Source organism: Eurypyga helias, unplaced genomic scaffold (assembly GCF_000690775.1).
Source record: "Eurypyga helias isolate BGI_N326 unplaced genomic scaffold, ASM69077v1 scaffold216, whole genome shotgun sequence".
NCBI lineage: Eukaryota > Metazoa > Chordata > Aves > Eurypygiformes > Eurypygidae > Eurypyga > Eurypyga helias.
The window spans coordinates 2,663-22,662 of NW_010258305.1; the positions used below are offsets into that span (position 1 = coordinate 2,663).

The 20,000-nt window shown below is 42.1% G+C and overlaps 1 protein-coding gene across 1 annotated transcript in view; it reads right to left on the bottom strand.

The window, feature by feature from the left end:
* Positions 1-1,889: 1,889 nt before the first annotated feature.
* The window catches only part of EHBP1 (EH domain binding protein 1), a gene marked incomplete at its 3' end in the record, with an annotated part of 75,531 nt that continues 57,420 nt past the window's right edge, over positions 1,890-20,000 (bottom strand). Inside the window, exons 12-13 of the mRNA XM_010154270.1 lie at positions 3,179-3,278; positions 1,890-2,039 (exon numbers count right to left, since the gene is read on the bottom strand). Of these exons, the coding sequence (XP_010152572.1) occupies positions 1,890-2,039; positions 3,179-3,278 (250 nt within the window). The remainder of the gene's footprint in view (positions 2,040-3,178; positions 3,279-20,000) is intronic.

The window sequence follows — 20,000 nt, forward strand, 5'->3', positions numbered from 1 at the left end:
CGTTCTGCCCTTCTTTTAGACAAACTGGTCCCTTTCGGTTATATATATATATATATATATATCTCGTTATCTTCCCTGCTGATACGTTTCAGGTTTGGCAGTTGTGGTGGTAAAAGTGAGATCTGTCTTTCCGACTCATTAGCAATCAGCTAAACGGCCTGGGAGCAGACAGTGCCGAGCTGTTCAGGCAGCCCGTGCTTCCTTCGGCAAATCAAACGGTGCGGGGTTTTGCCAAAAAGCGCACCTTTGCACCCCAGCATACGTCGGACACAGGAAGCAATACGGCACCGACACGCATGTCGAGAGGCGCGGGGTCACAAAAGTGTATTTTGAGTTTTCACAGGCATTTCCTTGGGAGTTTATCCTTTAGGATGGCTTTTTTAAGTAAAAGCGGACAGCTGCTAAAAGTTCCAGCAGACCAATAATCTTGCTGAGGGTTAAAATGCTACACGAGGACTTTGTTGTGTAAATAACCACCCCCAATAACCAAAATTCTCCAGCGCTTACGTTTTCTCCCTAAACCCCTGCTCATCGTATCACCGGCAGCAAAGAAAAAATAAGTGCATCCCTGGGTTTTGGCATCCTTCTCTGAACTCACAAAAAGAAATTTAAAAAGGACAGATTTTTTTGCTCAAGACAGTGTGTGAACGGCACAGACCGACAGACATTCAGCGGCTGCTGCTGGGACGTTACAAGGCAGTAAAACATAAAGAGGCGATCAAACATTAAAATTTCCCATTGAAGTCCAGTAGCTCTTAGCTCTTCCCTGGCTTTAGAGTATTTTATGTTTTAAATATTTCATCAGCCTGAGTCCCAATTAATCTGGCCTGTGTCTGGAGAGAGCATGTATATATTTACCGCTCAAGTTTACCCGAGATGATAGCCAACGTAGTCTTATGCAAAAAGTCTAACCACAGATGGAGCGATACGAAAAAGCTACCTGAAACCTGCTGCTCTTTGCCTACAAACTTATGCTCCCTGTGAAGTCTCCAAACTAATTAGAATTGATTTATTATGGATCAGGTACCTTATCAGGTGAAGAAAGAAATTACCATGGACAGTCGAAGGGTTGAGAGGTCAATACAGAATAGCAAAATCAATTTGCATTGATTAGACAAAAGGTCCATTTTACAGAGCCCAAAGGATTAACTTTTAAGCAAACATCTTTGAACTGTAAGACAGCATTTGTGACTGAGAGTTAGAAGCGGTGCAGCATTAGAAAACACTTCAGATATTTAAATAAGAAAATGATGCGAGCAATGGTTTAAGCTATCTGGATGTTTATTTTTTATTATGAATCATCCCCAGGATTATTGTACAATTCACTTGAAAGCCCTATGGAAAGGATGCGATTGTTTCATTTATCCCACGTGTCAATCTTCCCATGAGTTTTCATTCAGGTAAGGTGACTAAAACTCGGGAGAGTTGCAGGGAAGGGAGAAAATCTGTGCAAAGGATCGCACTAATCCTGGCGTTGCTTGCGGTGAAATATTTACTTGGCAAACGTAGTGTTTTACCACCGAAACTGATGAGACTTTTTCTCCCCCCAGTGAGATACTGGTGTAAAACAGATCTGAAACATTAAAAGGAACGAGGCTGCCTTCTGTGGGTCACCCCTACCATTTTCTGCGGTGCCAAAAGCGGCGCGATGCTACAGGAAAGCCAGGAGAACGTTACTGCCACAAAAAATAATAAACCCTGGACAAATAGTCCTTACTTCCTCATCACTCTGTTTTCAAAGTTTATTCCGAGGTGACCATTCGTTTGTCACCCGCCTTGGACTTCCCCCCTCCCTCCCAGATAAAACTTAAGAACGGGATTGCAGAGCGAGTGTTATTTGCTGCGTGCTAGCACCTGAAATGATGTGAACATCAGCGTTATTTCCTAACCGGGCTTCAGAAAAGCCTCCACGGCTGGTGCTTTCAGGCAGCCGCCTTCGGCAGCACGCGCGTTCCTTCCCTCGCTGCCCAGCACTGCTCTTACCTTCAATAGCCAGCATGGCTCTTAGCTCCAGCCTTTCTAGGTCATGTTCTTTTTCCCTAGGCAAGTTGCAAAAGTTCATCAATACGTTAATTACTAAATCATTAAACGCTTAAAAGAACCTTTAACTTACATTGATTTTAGGACTCGTAAGCGACTTTTCTCTTTAACTTTAAGCTACTCCGAACAAATGATACACAAACTTAAAACCTTGCTCAGGTGGCATATTCAGTAGCAGGGCCTTTTCATTTTCTATAATGTTGGCTTTAATTCCGTCAGTTTAACTCTATTGTGCTAGAGGATGTAATTATTTCATATTCATCCTTGGAGCAGCTGTTGTGGAATGTCCTAAGTATAAAACATTCCCCCAGATCTAATGAACAAATTCCAGCATCAGCCTATTCACCAAGATAATATGACACTGGAAGTATTATCCTATATACATTCTGCCCTAATGAATAATGAAAATTAGACATGGGATTAGAAAGCTTAATATTTTGAAGGTAGAATCTTCCGTCAAGTTCAGACACGGTAGGAAATTCACGAGCACGGGCTCTTCCCAGGGAAGTATGCAGGCATCTACACTAGGTGGCATTACTGAAAGACATATGATCACACCAAAAGAAGCTGGAAATGAAGCACTGTGGGCAGGCTGCCTCTGAAAACGAGCAGCGCCTTCTCCCTTCCTTGCTGGTGCTAGCGAAAAAACTTTATTTGTCCTTCCTCTGCAGTATCGGTAGTATCACCGCACCATGACCGATCCACTAATCCCCGTTCAGCAACTAGCAATGGGATTGAGGATTCCTGTGAAGCAGGTAGTGACTCCAACAGTGCACTCGCTCCAGAGTCTTCACCCGTCACATCCGAGGCACAATCCAAATCTACCCGCGCGTTTCTAAAACGTACTTTTGTTCTTTTGGGCGTTTGAAAATGTAACTCTGCTTAATATTTCTTTCTTTCCCCCCAGCCCCCAGGTCTCTGGCTAATCTTGTATCAATGCACACTTCTCGTTTCCAAGTCTGAAATATGAGAAAAACAAGTTACTCAATGTGTTCCGCAAACCATCCATGCTACTCACTTTGGCGGGAACATTTTTGGAGCCTAATGGGAATAAAACAATAAAGTTTTGCATCTATCTGCTGGGTAAACATTCCAGTCAATCACCCTTTTGTAAACGCATGTATCCAACCGTACTTACAGAAGAGAAAGCTGGTTCATTCGTCTTATTAATGCGTTCTTCTTATTAACCAGCATGAACCATTCCTGCATCATAGCTTCTTCTTCTTCTGTGTTTCTTCCTGCAATCAAAAGAATTTCGTTACTTATGTAGCATTTCACAAATTAAGCTACGTAATTCATGTTTTGGGCTACTGGTCTCCAGTATCGCTGAGCATTACAGGGCGTACTCTCAAATGGTAAAAATATATGACTACAAGTCCTGCTTCCCAATGCTGCTTGATCCATAAATAAATCTCAGAAAGCAGACGTTACTCGGCAAACATTTTAGTATTCTTTGCCACGCTGATACCCTGACCTAAATAAACACCTTTTTAAAAGTACAGTATCTTTGAAATTATTCTGAGAGAACTACATTGTTGCTATGTTCCCAATGAGAAAAACACTTGTTGCTAAAAGTGATCATCCCAGGATTGCAAACAAAAAACCCCCAGTCCTTGTGGGCAGGATCCACTCCACCCACGCAAACCCAGCGCAGTCAGGATGATGTTTCTAACTCTTCTAACAAGAGTTAGAAAGAGCTGCTCCTCTCCTCACCCGCCGTCAAAGGGAGCACCTGCGCAAACAGGAATCATTTTGGGGTCCAGGTGCCTAAGGGTCCCCACGTGTGCATGCATGGACTAGCATCCCTTTCCCCAGCCCGTGCTCATCACTGCCTTCCAGGCAGGATCAGGAACCTCCATAGCCTACCTTTAGGCAGTGCGACACTCTAGGGGACTCTGTGAGACTCTACACTACCACCTCTGCGTCGTCGGAAAGGGAGATGAGCACCCAGAGGGCTCCTGACTGTCCTTTCCACGTAGCAGGGTCACTTCGCCAAATTTCACTGTCTCTGAGCTGAGGGACTAGGAGGAACCTCATCAAAGTCCTCTGTAGAGACTGCACCTCTGTAGTGACCCGGCCTCCTAATCTCTCAAGTTGAGCTGAGGAGCAAAGACTATATGGTCCTCATAGAATTATGAAACTCACGCATTTCTTACGGTTAAAATTAATCTGGGAAGAAACCTGGAATAGTATCAAAGAAGCATGAGCTGGAACTTCTGACTACTTCTCCCAGGTTCTGACACCGCTTCACAAGGAGACCGTGGGCAGATCTCTGCATTTAAGCACCTTGTGTGTAATATGGGGATAATCACCTGTCCTGATCCTTTAGCAAGGGTGCTAAAAGTTCATTTTGATGTTTGTAAAGGGTTTTGAGATCTCTGATGCAAGATGCTGTACGCTGAGGGAAGCTGTCTTTACTAACCTATACCAGAAGCTGAAAAGACACCAGAAAAAAAAAAATACTGTTTTGCTCTAAAAGGAAGCTTTCAATTTCTGGATGGGAGCACTTGAAATGCTTGCACGTATGCGCCTGCCACGTGCATGTTCACACCCCAACACCACCGTAGTGTTGCAAGCCCAGATCTGCATGGAGAGCCACCTCCTCACCCCAGCTCTGATCCTGCTGCATGCAAGGGAATGTCGCCAGCCTTCTCCAAACCCTCTGATTCCTCCTGCCTGGGCTGTGGGCTGGGTGCCTCCATACAAGGGAAGGAAAAGAAGATGAACGGGGGAGTGGGTTGGCTTGGGTTCCTTGGAAGGGTGTTTTTAGGGTAAAGGATTTGTGAGCAGCAAGATGTGAAGCACGGAGCACCCTAAAGTGGGGATGACCCTGAAGCCTTTTCCAAGCAGAAGCAGCAGGGTCCAGCTCCCGGATGATGGAATGATGAAGGAAGAAATTTGTCACGTAGAAATGCTCTCCCTCAACACTTCCACTTCTGGTTTGCGTAGAAAAATATCACACAACAGCCTTTACAACAATATCGAGCAGTTCTGCACTCCCCTGAAGAGGATTAAAACTTAGAGGTTTACTTTGCTGTTAAGTTACGTATCAAAGGCGTTGCTGCATCGGTCCACCTAACAGGGTCTGCTTTTAGAAGCAGATGATAATCAGTATTAGCAATCTGTCATTGAAATGCATCGAGTAGCTGAAATTTATTTAGGAGACAGGGCAAGAAACAGGGGATAGACAGTTTTATCCTTGCAAAATCACCAGTCTATGCTGTGATGCAGGAGATGGCCACGCTGCTGGTGAAAAAAAAAAAAAGCTCTCACAACCAGACATACACGGTTATAGTAACATTTTAATCAATTTATGACACTAAATTTGTTGGTTTTGGGGTGGTCTGGCACCTCTGGCTAAAAGATGCCATTATCGATGCAAGCTCTTGTTGCATTTCATTTTGCAAGCTTTGGGGGGGGGAAAAAGAAAAAGGGGGGAGACAAATGTTTCAAAGGAGTTTGACCCAATGGCAGATCTGAACTTGAGTTTCGTGCCATGCAGTCTCAGGGTCAGAATGTAAACCTAAGATATAAACCTCTTTCTGTTAATGCATTCCTACTAAATAAAGTTAGTTGCAACACAGAACGAGGAAAGATCTAGGTAAAGCTTGGAGCTGTGGAGTCAGACCCCAGCAGGTGCCCGTTTCGCTGTTTCCACGCTGACGCTACAGCACACACACAATATCCATAAAACAGGCTGGTTTTAAAGTGAGTTAACAAAGTCTTGATTGTTTTTACAGAATTTTTAATCTGTTTTTTTACTCGCTTTGGACCCATGTGATACCCTGACACCGGTCATGTGATAGCGGCTGCGATAGGCACAAATCCCCCGGCAGCAACAAAAGAAGAAAGAGCGAAAAAGAAAAAGCTGAGAAAAAGCTTGCAATTTGGAAAAAGGCCAATCGTACCCCAGCAAAGGCCTTTTTGATCAGTGAAATGACACATGTGTGCAATATTAATAGCAGTCAATGCTGATGTTTTATTTGTTGACCATCAGCTTTAAAATTCTTGTGCATGGAGCTGAAACAGATTTTCCCCGGGCAAGCAAAATAAAGATAATCTGCCACATATAAGAAATTTAAATAACTCTTTTTGGCGAATACACGACCATTAGAGCACCCCTACTTCCCCCCCTCGGTGGAAGGATGCAGGCGAAACACTTTCAGCAAAGAAGAACCGGGTGGTTTTACTGCAGCAGTATCGCAAGCTAAATTCACATGTACGGTTTCTTAATAAAAAATTCAAAAAAAGCCTTTCTTCGGCACAGTTTCAGTTTCACTCTGTAAAACCCTGCTGCTGAGGTTGCTTTTGTTTCCATTTTCCGAGTGTAAAACGAGTATTTAACTGACTTGCTACAAACGCTTGAAAATTAAAATGGGGAAAATCTCTGTGTTGTCCTCCAGAAGAAAAAATACTGTACAGATTATTTAAATGAAGTGAAAAACATGTTTGAGAACAAATCGATCCCACACATGCAAACGCCTTATCAGAGCCACTACAAGATGACGAAAATCTATAAATAGCCCACAGATCTGAAACTTAATTTTTTTTTCCATAATACATGCATTACACTATTGTTTTTGATAAAAAACAACAACAACAACAACAAAACCCTTTTAAAGCTAGTAAGTTGGACCATTACAAATTAATCCTGACTTTAATAACTGGTTAAAGACCCCTTCAGCTTTATAAGTAACAAAAAATATTAAAGCCTGTGATCACAGCGAGCTTTTCTCATTTCTCCTCTAACCATTTGTTATTTAATCCAATACTAGTAATCCAATTTGTCCATCAGACTTTTAAAGGGCAGAATGCAACTTCCCCAGCTTAGACACTTTTCAAAGTACAATATATTTTTCAAATGAATGCTGGATGTTTCATTTTTTCCCCAACTGTTCCTAGCTCTAATGTATGAGGAAAAAAAGAACAAGATGAACATTGTTCGTACTGATTAAGTAAGAGCTCATTAAAGAGCTGTCAGTGCCGTACTTTGAATATGCATGAAGCATATAATCAGATCTAGTACCGTCACTAGAGGAGAATACGGTAAGTACAAAGGATTGATTTAATTACTTAGAGTGGGCTGTGGTGGTAAAGCAGTCTTGTTAGCGCAAAAAGAAAAGGAGGTTGTATCCTGGCACGGTTAGGGGAAAAAGGCAGTTTTAGCTTCTGCCACAATACCTAATCTCAGGATAAAGCACTTTACATTGTAGCTTAAAATGAAGACTGTCAGTTTTCGAAAAAACCCAGAATTCATCTTATCTTGTTTAACCTCACCTTGTTAACTATCTAGCAGAGCATATTTATTCTCTTTAACATGTAATTATGCCCATACCTTTTTATCCTATAGTTCAATAATGACTTCTGAAAACAGTCTTCAAATAAGAGCGAGTAGCGCTGCAAACACAGGCACGCAAAATGCTCGGGAAGTGATTTGAACAAGGCAGAACCAGAAGCTAAGATGAAGCAGTAAGTACACGCGCCTTAACGCAAAAAGACAACACAGCTTTTAATGCCGGACCTTATTATTAGATAGGGTCTCAGGAGGATTCTGGCAGGGTTTCTCTAATTTATTTTCTTTTTCCCCTCTTCCTTTCTGCCTTTTTTCCCCCGTTTTTTCCTCCTCGCTCTTCTTTTTTTAATCGATACACTGTTATTTTATTCTTCCTCTAGGAATCCAGGGGAATTCTCTCGCATCAACTCTCAGTGCCATTTTCTAATTTCATTGTCCGGCTTGAGTGGTAAAGGATGCGTGCTCTATTCTTCTCTTCACTTGACATCTACCAGAACCCTCCTCAATGATTAGGAACGAGCCCAACACCGAGCCTGGAATAGCACAAGACACTAATTCTGCCCTCCGATACGAGAAACTCCTACTGACTTCTGAGTTGTGATTCTGTGCTGTAATAGCTCCCGTGCAGGATTCAGTCGAGGCTGCAGTGTCAAGTTTGGTGATTTGCCCCTTACCGGGACAAATTTTAATAAGAGACGAAATAATCATAGCCAGAATTGTAACGATAGCAAAAAACCCCAACGCAAACCCATCCCAAAACCCTTTCTTTTCTCCTGTGGTTCATCAGACGTAATCAAAGTATCGTTTTCCTGACTGTTATTCAAAACCAACTTGAGACAATTTTCATCTACAATGGTCAAGAATTACGAGCATGTTTATACGCTACCATTTTTTGGAGAACAATCTAAGCGACCAGCTTATTTTAAAATGGTACAGCTTCCAGGCAGGCTTTTAAAAACACCTTTTCCTTCACATTTTTCAGCATTTACAAATGGATTTTTGTTTACACTGTAAGCTAATTATTTGTAAAATATTTAAATAAGAAGCATCTTGACAAAACTCTCTTCTGAATCAACTTCAACAAGCCATTTTCTGTTTTTTTTTTTAATTTCCTGCTAAAAATACTTCCAAACCCGCCCCTTACGCTCAGCTATCAGAATGTGTATGTGCCATTAGACCCATTATTTTTAAGCCATCTGGGCAGCTAGTCATTAGATAAACCCAGTGTGGATTAACATAGTAAACCTTCACATTGCTAAGAAAACAGAGAAGAAAGTGCTATGAAACACTGTGCATGCCACTTAAAAGGAAGAAAAAGCAGCAACATGCAGGGACAAGATTAGTTTACAGTGTAAACGGATGAACAGAGAGAGCTCTTCTACACTTTATACCGCCGTAAATCTGTCAAGATAAGCCAATAGATTAATATTAAAAAAAAAAATCCTCACATGTAAATGTATTTAGCTGTTGTGCAAAAATGAATTACAACCTGCGGAAGATAAATAATAAAGGGTTTCTATCAGCATCCCAAACCAGCCCATTCAATCTGTCAAGAAATAACAGGTTTACAGAAATCCCTTCGTATGCCGCCTTAAACAGTAATTGTTTTTAAATTTTATTTGCACTGCGTATAGCGTTTGTGCCATGGTGTCATGGTTAAACACAGGAACCTCATGTCTCCCCATTTACCTCAACAGAACGACATGAAAAACAACCTACTTAAGACAGAGCCCATTCTTCACCCGTTTGCTGATGTTTACACACAGTTTTAAAATAGAATAGAAGCAGCTTTCTTCACTCAACACACTTGGGTGAAGAGGCCAGCAGGAGAATGCCAGCGCATGTGAACTAGGGGCGAAGAATGGCAAAAACCGGCCAACTTCACTCCACTCCTCTTTCTGGGCTGTTTGCGCCAGCTGTCAGAAGCTAGATGACCAGCGAGGGCCATCCAAACACCAGCGACCGTCACAAATTTATCGGGAAGGTCTTTTGAAAACGTACCCTGCTGCCTTTATTTGCTTGCTGGAAGAAAAAAAAAGTTGCGTTCACCCAATCACGGGGACGAGTTTTTACGAGTTTCTGCATTAGGAGCCAGCAGACAGATTGGCTTGTTTACCTGAAGGAGAACATGAATAGCAAATAAAGAATAGTTCTAGGATGTGTCTCGTCTTGTCTCGTAAGAACCTGGGGAAATTCACTGAAATGGAAGGCGGTGTGTTTAAAACCGATAAAAACGATCTTTCCTCAAAGCTTCACCGTTTACCAGTAGAACTCATCGCCACGAGGCAATGTTGAAACTAAGAGCTCAGCAAGAATTAAACCAGGTTGAACGTTGAATAGGGAAAGGCAAAGCTGTAGCAATAAATATTCAAACAAACAAACAAACAAAACCCCCAAACACGGGAGGTAGGAACTGGATCGTCCCGCCTGAGGACACGAGCTAATCTTTAATTTTTAGAGGTTAAATGAAATGTTCCCTGAGGCCAGGTTAGCCTGTAACCCATACCTGTCCCTCTGCAGGACAGCATTCCGGACCAGACTGCGGGGCTGATCCACTGGGGCAATTGCAGATTTACTGAAAGGAAGCGTGGGAAGGGATGAGAAACAACGCCGGGTGTTTTAGCTGACCGACCTCACGTTGCTAACAGAGGCTGATGGAAGGTCCCGAACCCTTCCGAGTCACTTCCCACCCATTTTAACAGCCTTTTTGTCTCGCTCACTCTGAACAGACAGAGTCTCTATGCGCAGACAAGCTCTTGTTTTTCGCACGAGTTACTGAATTTAACAAATACTTAAGCAGCAAAGGTTATATTCATGACAGATAGTCTTTGTAAAGGAATGTTCCACAAGACCCATCACAAAATGTGTCTGACAACTGAAAGCTACAGTGAAGACCTTTCAAGGACTAACAATCCACACTTTTTTACCGAGGGAAACTGAGGCATCCCAAGAGACCTATTTTTTTGGACAAAAAAACGAACAGATGGGCTGCTCCACCTTGAGATTCAAAGCTCCCATTTCAGGTTACCATGCCCAGCTTTCTTCCAGGATACTTCTCCCTTTCACTGAACGAGGATCTCCTTGGTGATTAAAACATCACTGAAAATGAAGAAGAGCCACCAGGAGATAACCAGGATGGGATTGTTGTTTGGATGACACTGCGGAAGAGCTTGCGAGCAGATGAAGCCCTAGCCCTGAGTCTGAGCGAGATGGGAAAATGCCTAAGGAACATTAGAAAGGCAAATTCATGGCCACTAACTTGCTGTCTGAGAACAGTTGAGAAGGAGACATTGATGTCCACACAATGGAGACTCACAAAGGTAGGTAAAGACTGCCAAGAATCTGCCAGGCAGAGTTACATTTCAGTGCATTGTCTGACTCTTATTTCAGCTCCCAAAAGTACTGTAACCCTAACGAAACAGAACCACTGCCAAGGGAATGCTTTTATCACAGGCACACATCAAATTAGCTTAATATCAAGCAGCAAACTTGTAATTTCCTTGGTTTCCAAACCATCAGAGAGGCTATTTAAAATTTTGAGCGCTTCGTAAACAGAAGGTCAGGGTTCTGACCACATCTCAGCGCGTGTGAGGATTTATTCTACCTGAGCGGGACTCATTCACAGGAAGACAAACATTTGTGGCCTGCAATCTTGGCAACCTAAAATTATCACAGGACCGAAACTTGCATGAATTGCCTGAAAAATTGCTGATCTTCTCTACATGACAAGTCAACACAGCGGCCACTAAAAAATAACAAAAAAAATCATAGAATCATAGAATGGTTTGGGTTGGAAGGGACCTTAAAGATCATCTAGTTCCAACCCCCCTGCCATGGGCAGGGACACCTTAAAATCAACAGAAATAGAATGTCTGGGCTTCATAAAGTTTACAAACGTATTTTAAATGTGGGACCATCCATCAAGATCTAGAAAACACATAGTTTGTGGCCCAAAATTCAGACAGCAAGAGGTGAGATTCAACTGAAACATGGAGATTCCTATAAGAAACCGCCCTGAGGACAGTGCCTGCCGGGATCCTAGAACTGATCAGAACCCATGCTTGTCCTTTATCACCCCCTGGTATTCTTTGTATCCCAATTTTCTCATGTAGTACAACTTCAGAAGCACGGGCTTGGGAAAAGTGTATGTCAGACCCGTGCTTGCAGCACAGGAAACATCCACCATTAACTAATATTCTCAAACCTTTGAAACTATGGCAAAAACAGTGGTTCATGCTTGGAAATCCACCAAGAAGAGGATGGATGGTCTGGCAGATGAACTATTTCGCTTGCAGGTTGACAAGTAGAGTTGGATGCTTTGTTATGCGTGGCAGTAATTTCTCTATGGCTCGTAACTACTCCTTAGATCAGCTGCCTGTTTACTTGGCAAGCACTGGCTGTGTAAGATTTTTCAATTGAGAGGGCAGTTAACTTTCAAGTCATTGCATTGCACTCTACTAGGCAGCATATTTTAGGCCCCCTTTTTACAAGGGCCTGTAGTGACAGGACAAGGGGTAATGGGTTAAATTGAAAGTGGGGAGGTTTAGATTGGATATGAGGAAGAAATTCTTCACGGAGAGGGTGGGGAGGCACTGGAACAGGTTGCCCAGCAGAGCTGTGGATGCCCCATCCCTGGAAGTGTTCAAGCCCAGGCTGGATGAGGCTTGGAGCAACCTGGTCTAGTGGAAGGTGTCCCTGCCCATGGCAGGGGGGTTGGAACTAGGTGGTCTTTAAGGTCCCTTCCAACCCAAACCAGTCTGTGATTCTATGATATGCCATTTTTACCAAATGTCGCCTTATTTCCTTCAGAACATACTCTCCTAGAGCTGGGAAGGGGCAGTGTGCAGTATAGCATGGCTTCTTTAATGGACAGGACTGAATTTTACCCAAGCAACTGCCTGAATTGGGATGATGGTTGGCAGTGAACATGACCTTGTACTGGTGTTAATGAAAACGCCTACTCTTACTAAGAGTTGGCAGGTCTGTACTTCTGGAATCCAAAGTTTCCCAGGGCTCAATGGGCAAGTTCAGCTAGGCTGAGGTGTCCCGGGGTCCCACAGTTTCCAGTTTTGACAGAAACGATGTTTTTGGTGGTAAACGGGAGAAAACCAGGAAAATATAACAAGGCTTTCTGCAGACTGCAGTGCTACAGTGAGCCAGAAGCCCTGGGGTGACCAAAGTGCATTTCTTCTCGCCTTCTCTTTACAGGCAGGCACTGATTGTAGAGAAAGCTAACTTCCAGGCATAAAGCCAAAGACTATGCCCTACCACATGAAAGAACATTTATACTGCAATACCACAAAGAAAGATGGAAATCAGTTAAAAGAAGCAACTGTCTGTTGGGTCATGCAAGACTTTTGGAAGGCTCACAAGTCTATTCACAGCACCTAGGGCTCTCCCAGAGTAGCCTCCTGTATGCGGGCAGCATTGCACTCAGACTCTCTTCTTCAAGCTGGCATCAAGCAGGCTGCTGGCAGGTTCTTTTAAGGCAATGATGAGGCTACAAGCCAGGGAAGTGCATGGAGAGGAGGTCAACTTATGGTTCAGTCCTTCCAGCCAACGGCAATCGTGTGTTACTTTGAGAAAAAAGTAAATATGGCCACTGCTGCTGCTGAAGAGCTTTAATGATTCAATGAACTTGGCCTGGGAAGGCTGAACATGCCCACTGCCCATATCTGGCCTCGGAAAGGTCTCCTGCTGGGAACTTCTGCCTACCAGCGCACAGACCTAAGACAGGAGAGATGTGGTGAATTAGAGAGTCAGAACTGTGAACTCTGGGGTTTAGCATGGTGCGTTTGTTCCGTGGGAGGCTCCTTAGATGTAGAAATGCTGGGTATTTGGAAGTATGGCCAGATGGTCTTCCTTTACCAAAGGCAAGTCAAGATTGCTTCACTGGAGCTGCTAATGGGAGGAGATGGGGACTGAAGAGGATGGTTTGCCAGCAAGAGACCGTGGAGGCAACATGACAGAAGGGAAACTGGAGAACAGTTGATGAGCCTCAAGAAATCAAGAAGTTTTCTATTGCTCACAAAATGCGTGATTCTAGCAATTACAAAGCCAACAATTGTGCAGAAATATGTGTATGAAAGATCTGGACCCCGAAGACTCAGGTCATAAACCCAGCTTACTAGGGTGCCAGTTTATTTGCATTAACACATCGTCCTGAATGGCTTTGCACCGTGTGGGTGCAGAACTAGCAGGCACTTCTACAGAGCTCTGTGGGCTCCAGGTCAGCCACGCCACACTTGGATGCAATGCAGAAACACAGACACCAGATTGTAAATGAGACCTCGATCATAATGTCTTGCACTACTTTCAGCCAGGGTTTTGGTAGTTGCCAAAACCCCCATTAGCATAACCCTGGCAGCAAGTTAGCATTACTGAACACTGGGGAGAGAAGCACCTCATCAAGTGCTTTAGAGTAGTGCTCTGCTTCAAAAAAAGCAGTCACTACCAATGCACTGTTTTGTGAACTATTAACATATTACAATAAAAAAACCCGACTAACTCTTGTGCTTAAATGTGAAAAACCTTTTCCTCTGTCCAACACAAATGGCTGTGCTAGCCTCCTAATGCTTACATACTTCCAACAGGAGATGCTCACAAACCCGTTCCAGCAAAAACCCCAAACCAGTGTCACGCACGTATCATTCACGTATTCAGAATTTTTTGAAACACTTTTGCTCACTTTTTGTGCTAAATGTAAGAAGGGAAATGGTTAAGACGTTGTTTTCAATGAGGCTTCTACATTTTCTGTCTTGCCAGACCTGTCGTTGCTACACCGTCCTTCCTCTCGCTGTGCTTCGGCATCTGCATCTTTGTCTTTCACAATACGGCTGGACAATTCTCTACCACCCCACGGTTTGGCAAGTTTGATGTTCAACTGAGATTAATTACGCTACGCAAAAAATGATGCATATAGCAAGCAGGGCTGGCAAACTGCTATAAAAACGATGGTGTTATTAATTGATTCTTTCTTATTTACGTAAGGTACGGAAATATGACGAGACCGTGATTTCCCTATCCAGCTACAACTTTCTCCTTATGTATTCACACCGACATTATTCACAGTGGCTGTTTGCAAGCCTGAAGACAGTGACAAAACCAATTTTGAAACGGGGTTCATTTCTCAGGCAAAGCTGAACATGTATCATTTTCCTCCCCAAGCCCTGACCCTGGTAAACACAAATCCGCATTTACTTTTGAGAATTCCAAAGAGAATTGTGAATTCAATTTTTTTTAAAAGACAAAACTTGTCTCGGGGAGTAGTATGCTTCCTCCTAGCTTACCCCTGCCTCTCTCAGTGCAAATTTGTATTACAGACAGGACGACTCCAGTACGAAGCATTCAAATGGTATAATACAGACTGGTAAATAAGGCTCGATAATCAGGTTTGTGAAGGGGCAGAGCATATAAGGGATTTATTTTTGATAGTGAATCTACACACATATACATCATCAAGCCCCCATTGAGAAGCAGACCACTCCAAGTGATTAATACAGCTCAAGGGGGCAGATATGAGATCAGTGACAAAAATCACCTGGTAAAAAAAAAAAAAAAAAGTAAAAGGTGTTGCATTAAAAGGGCTTTTGCTTTGCATGCAAAACAATACCTAGAAATCTGTATTTTAGCACTTGTACTCAACAAGCACTCCAAAGTATGCTGGGATGAGAACAGAAACCCATCCTTTCTAATAATCTTGTGACAAAAGCCAAAAGACATCATCCTATTAACCAGTGATCTCAACTGCTAATGTAGAGTACTTCCTGATGCCTTTTATGTAGAATGCTGCTATGAAAAAAACCCACTAAACATTCACTGTGAACGACACAGAATCATTCATCTTTTATCAGCATCTCTTGTTAGAGGAGTATGAGAGGGGCTGAAAGTGTCATTGATATTATAGAGTGGAAATTAATCAGAAATTTTTCTCATATTTTCCTCATCACATTCATTTACTTTTGTACAAATTTCCCCCTGCTAAAAAGTTCATACCCAGCCCCCTGTTGTACGCTTTTAAGTTGAGAATATTCAACGAGTGCGTCAACTGAAAGGCACCAGGTCCTAACACAAAAAGCATTCGAAATTCTCATTTAGTTGTCTTTATTTTGCTAGCACCATGTGGTCCTTGAAGATGTAGAAAACACGGGAAGCTGAGTAAAGATCAGAGCAAGCTCATTAGCATTCTGACAAAATTGGAGTGGTGGAGATGTATAGTTTGCCTAGTTTGTCGTTTTGAAAGCTACCAGTGGTAAGCTTTCTATTTCATTGTGCTTTTGTCTTTTTGGGGGTTTTTCAACGCAGCGGGGTGGTTGTTAGCCTACGTTTTCACAGTGCATTGTGGGAACCTTGCTGCACATTCAACCTATATAGTATCATTCGAGTTCAAGTCAAAAAGTTTGGGTTTCTTTTTTCCTATTTATTTCATAATCACCTATGCTAATGCGGAATTGACGGCTGGCTTTCAAAACCCATCCTGCCTGACACTTGGTTTATAAAGTTAAAAACCAAAAAAAAAACCAAAACCCCCCAAAAAAACCCCAACAAAAAACCCAACCCCAAATAAAATAAACTCTGAGCTGTATTTAAAAATAAAACCTTTTAAACATGTTGCTAGTTTTCTTCAAAAGACAAGATAAGAAGAAATTAATTTAAATTCCACTGTTTACAATAAACTAGAGAGGAATTTGAGACAGATCCAGTTTATTAGAATTCAAAAGAGACTCTTTCACCCTATAAGATCTCCAATTCTATTTCAGAGCCTCTTGAAAGATGGGTTTACGCTCCAGAATTATGTAAATAATGAATTATTTCTTAGAAGACCTAAAGAAGTTATTACTCTGGTAATTTTTTTTTTTAATTTTTTTAAAATATAAGTCTTACTTTGAAGGGCTAAAAGGACTACATTAATGCTGCTATTCGACATGAACGTTTCCAAGCTGCAATGAAATGGATAAAGGTCTTTTTGGATGAATTTATCTGCTAAATCCTTGTGGTTGCCCTCCTATCTCGGATGATGACCCAAAAGAATGTCAACAGCTCATTTCCCAGAGAGCTGGAAAGAGTCACTACGCAAGCCATAATCTGCACGTTCTCAAAGAACCGTTTCAAACATTACATTTCACAAGCCGTCTAAAGAGATTTTTTTTTTTTTTTTAATGCTCATCTCCACTATCCTACCAGCATTTTGGACACCAGTGCTTCAGAAATGAGGGCTTCAATGGAGTCAAAACGTGACTTTCTACGTATTGTGTTGGTGGGCCGTGCACATGTGGACACGTGTACACGCACCGTGCAACACGTGAGCGCCCACGGATTCCCGTGCGCCTCAAAGTTGCGTTGCTAAATTCCAGGCGCACTACGGAAGGGGTAAGTAAATGCTAAGAATCCAAATCTATAAAATCACCACTAATTTACTCAATGGATTTTTATAATATAATGTGTGTCAGGCTGCCAAAATCGCAGATAACCCTTTGGTAGGAAAGGATAAAACCTGGCTAGAAAAGAGTTAGTGGTCTAGATATGGATACAGTAAATTGTACAATGGAGTGAGGATTAAAGGTTTATTTACTTAGGAATACGTAAAGGATATACAAATATTAAGAGAAAGAGGCGCCTGGTACAAACCTTCAGAATTCTTTCGTATTGTCATGCGCTTGGTTAGCATAATTATGTTTGTCAGAACAGCCTTGGAGCTGTGGCCAGCCTCTGCTGGTCCAGAAAAGCTATCGGTCAGACCAAAGAGAGAATGCTGGGCTTTGAAAACAAAAAGAAGTACAGGCAGGTAAGTGCCTAAAGACAGAGCGCTCTGAGATAACCCCCACAGCCCTGTGGATTGACAGATCTAAACTTTTCTGTCATACTGAAAATCTAATTCCATCCTATGCCCATGTGAAAAACGTGAAATTTAATCACAGCGTATGTCGCTATACGTGAAGAACTATATTCCCTCCCCAACTACAACCACACAACCCCCCCCGCCCTGAGAATTGAATAGCAAGCCTGATTTTAAGCTTAACAAAAGGCAGAATTTTGCCAGCTCCGAGGTGGCACCTTGATTTCAAATCTGCTTTTAATCACTCAGTTCCCTTTCACTCCGTTTCCAACTCCTAGCAGAGGCAGATAACGTGAAAACTGTTACCCACCCGACAGTAAAGGCGACCAAATTATTTTCTATACTTTGCAATGTGCTTATAGCTGCAAAATTATTTATCTCCTTCACTGCATTCTACTACGAAAGTTTCCTCCAGAAGAATCGCCGGGACCAGCCATATCAAATTAGAGGGCAGTCAGGAGTGTCTAAGTCCAGCTTTAAAACAAGTATCATAACAATTACTTAGCCATATGGAAAATAGGGTATGTCTTTTCTGAAAGCTTTTATACATTTTCTATCTCAAATTTCAACTTCATTAGAAACTATTTCTGACTAGCAGGCTGCAAGATTGCTAAATATCTAACTGTTAACTCACCATGAAGAGACTCTTTCGAATGGCAGAACTTTTCCAAGATGCAAATGAACAATAATCTAATTTCGAGAGTAAATTAACTGAAGGATTCATTTTAATATGTTTCAAAGTCACCGAAATTAAGTGGCAGTTGCAACCTATGCAACACACACACACGTGTGCCCATGCTCACGTACACAAGCTAACACAGCGCACACACACACGCCACCCCCCCAAACCCCCCCCTTCGTCTCCCACCTTCAGAGGAACTCGCATTGTACTTACATTTAGGCTACTACGACTTGAAGGCCAGATGTTTCACAAATGACCAACAATTGGAGGTTAGAATAAATTAATGACTGATTTCTGAGCTTTGATGGAATTAAACATACTTCTTTTCTCAATGTGCCATGTGAATGTTCGCCCGTTAAACTTTTTTTTTTTTTTTTGACAAGTGAGGCCACCCGGCAGAAAACAACTGATGCAAAACCCACGAGTAATCCCTCTGTTTAGTTCAACACTGTGGTTAGCCTTAACACTGCCTCTATTATCCAGTGGATTTAGAGAAACTTTCATTTATTTGTTGGCCTCAGTCTTCCAAGTTTGTTGCCTTCTTTAAAGGACCCAAGATCCATTCCTATGTCAATACATTTGCATAGGGCCACAATGAAACTTTCTGGGGTTGGCAGAACTCAGATAGCTGCGCGTATTTGGGATCTTCACCTAAGCACTTTCACAAATAACGGGCGAGTAAATGAAGCTGATGTCAACTCTCGTTACAGCAATGCCTGGAGTTTAAAAGAAACGCCGGACCCAAGCCCTGGACGCTGAAAAAAGTGGCAGACACGAATGTGGAGTTCCAATCTATACGCTGAGCAGAAAGTCCTTTTCATTTAGGAGCTGTTAAGATCAGCCCTCTGTTTGCTGCAAAATGTCATCCTCTTTCCTAACCTGTTCCTGTTCGGCAGGACAACAGGATCCCCGTTGTAAAAGTGATGATTCATAGCTACTTGCTTTTTCACTTGTTTTTTTGTCTTGCTGCCTCTGATTATAAAGAGTACCTAGGGTATAATGTATTATTATATTCTGTACACAATACAGCCTTCTTGCAGCCAATTCAAATATAAAGCTTTGCATCCAGCAAGTCTATTAGGAAACAGCACCCGGATTAATCCCTGCAATTACCATCCTCAAAAAATGCTGGTGGACACTCAGTGCAATTTCACCTTTCCCACATACAGAATGCCAATACCTCCAAGGTTTATGTTCTGTAGAGAGGCAGGATGAACCTAAAGTATATACTATCGACTGGTTTTGTAATTTCACTGGCACTGATGACCGTGGGCCAGGAATTGCAACTGAATATATTCTTCTGGTATGCATTTAAGGAGATAACACCTTCTTCCAAGGCTCCACAAACCTAGATATCTACTTCCTTCTTTTGCGGTACAGTCTGTTTTAATCTAATCTAAACAGCTTTGTATACATAACTAAAAAAAAAAAATCATATTATAGCTTTATCCAAGACCACTACTGCAATTATTAAAAAAATGAATCCAACTATATGAAACTTAACCACACACAAAAATATGTTAGCCACTAGAAGAGGACTTGCATAATTGGAAGCATGTTAATGAAGACACTAGTACAAATTGTAAACCAATTCCGATTTATGCTCGATTTTCCTTATTCCCGACTATGGCAAGCCTCTGCTTGGCCCATATAAATACCATATACAAACCCAATTTCTCTCATTGGACTAAGCACATCAATACAAAAGCAAATGAACTACCAAAGTGCCCTAATTAACAATTTTGCAAGTGAATGCAGACATCAGTGCCACACTGCAGCCATTAAAGTCTATTCCTTGCCATATCTGTTTCTGTTAACATTTCAATAGACCAATTAAATGACCTTCCCCCCCTCCCCAACTCAATTAAGCTATTTGAACATCAATTGATAACTTACCATGTATTTATGTAAAATGTGCAAGCAAGAGATTAATTTTTCCCCAATTCTAATGATGTTTTGAAGAAGAGAAAACTATCCTGTCCTGGTATTTCATGGAGAGGGGGCGAGGGATGGGATTGCCTCCCAGGGGATCTGGGTGGGCACGTTGGCATTGTGGCAGGCAGTTAGGAGAAAGCAGGTGTGAGGCAGATATTCTTCTTCCATGCCATTTGGTCCCTACCAGGCAGCTGCCTTGAGAGGTGAAAAGAAAG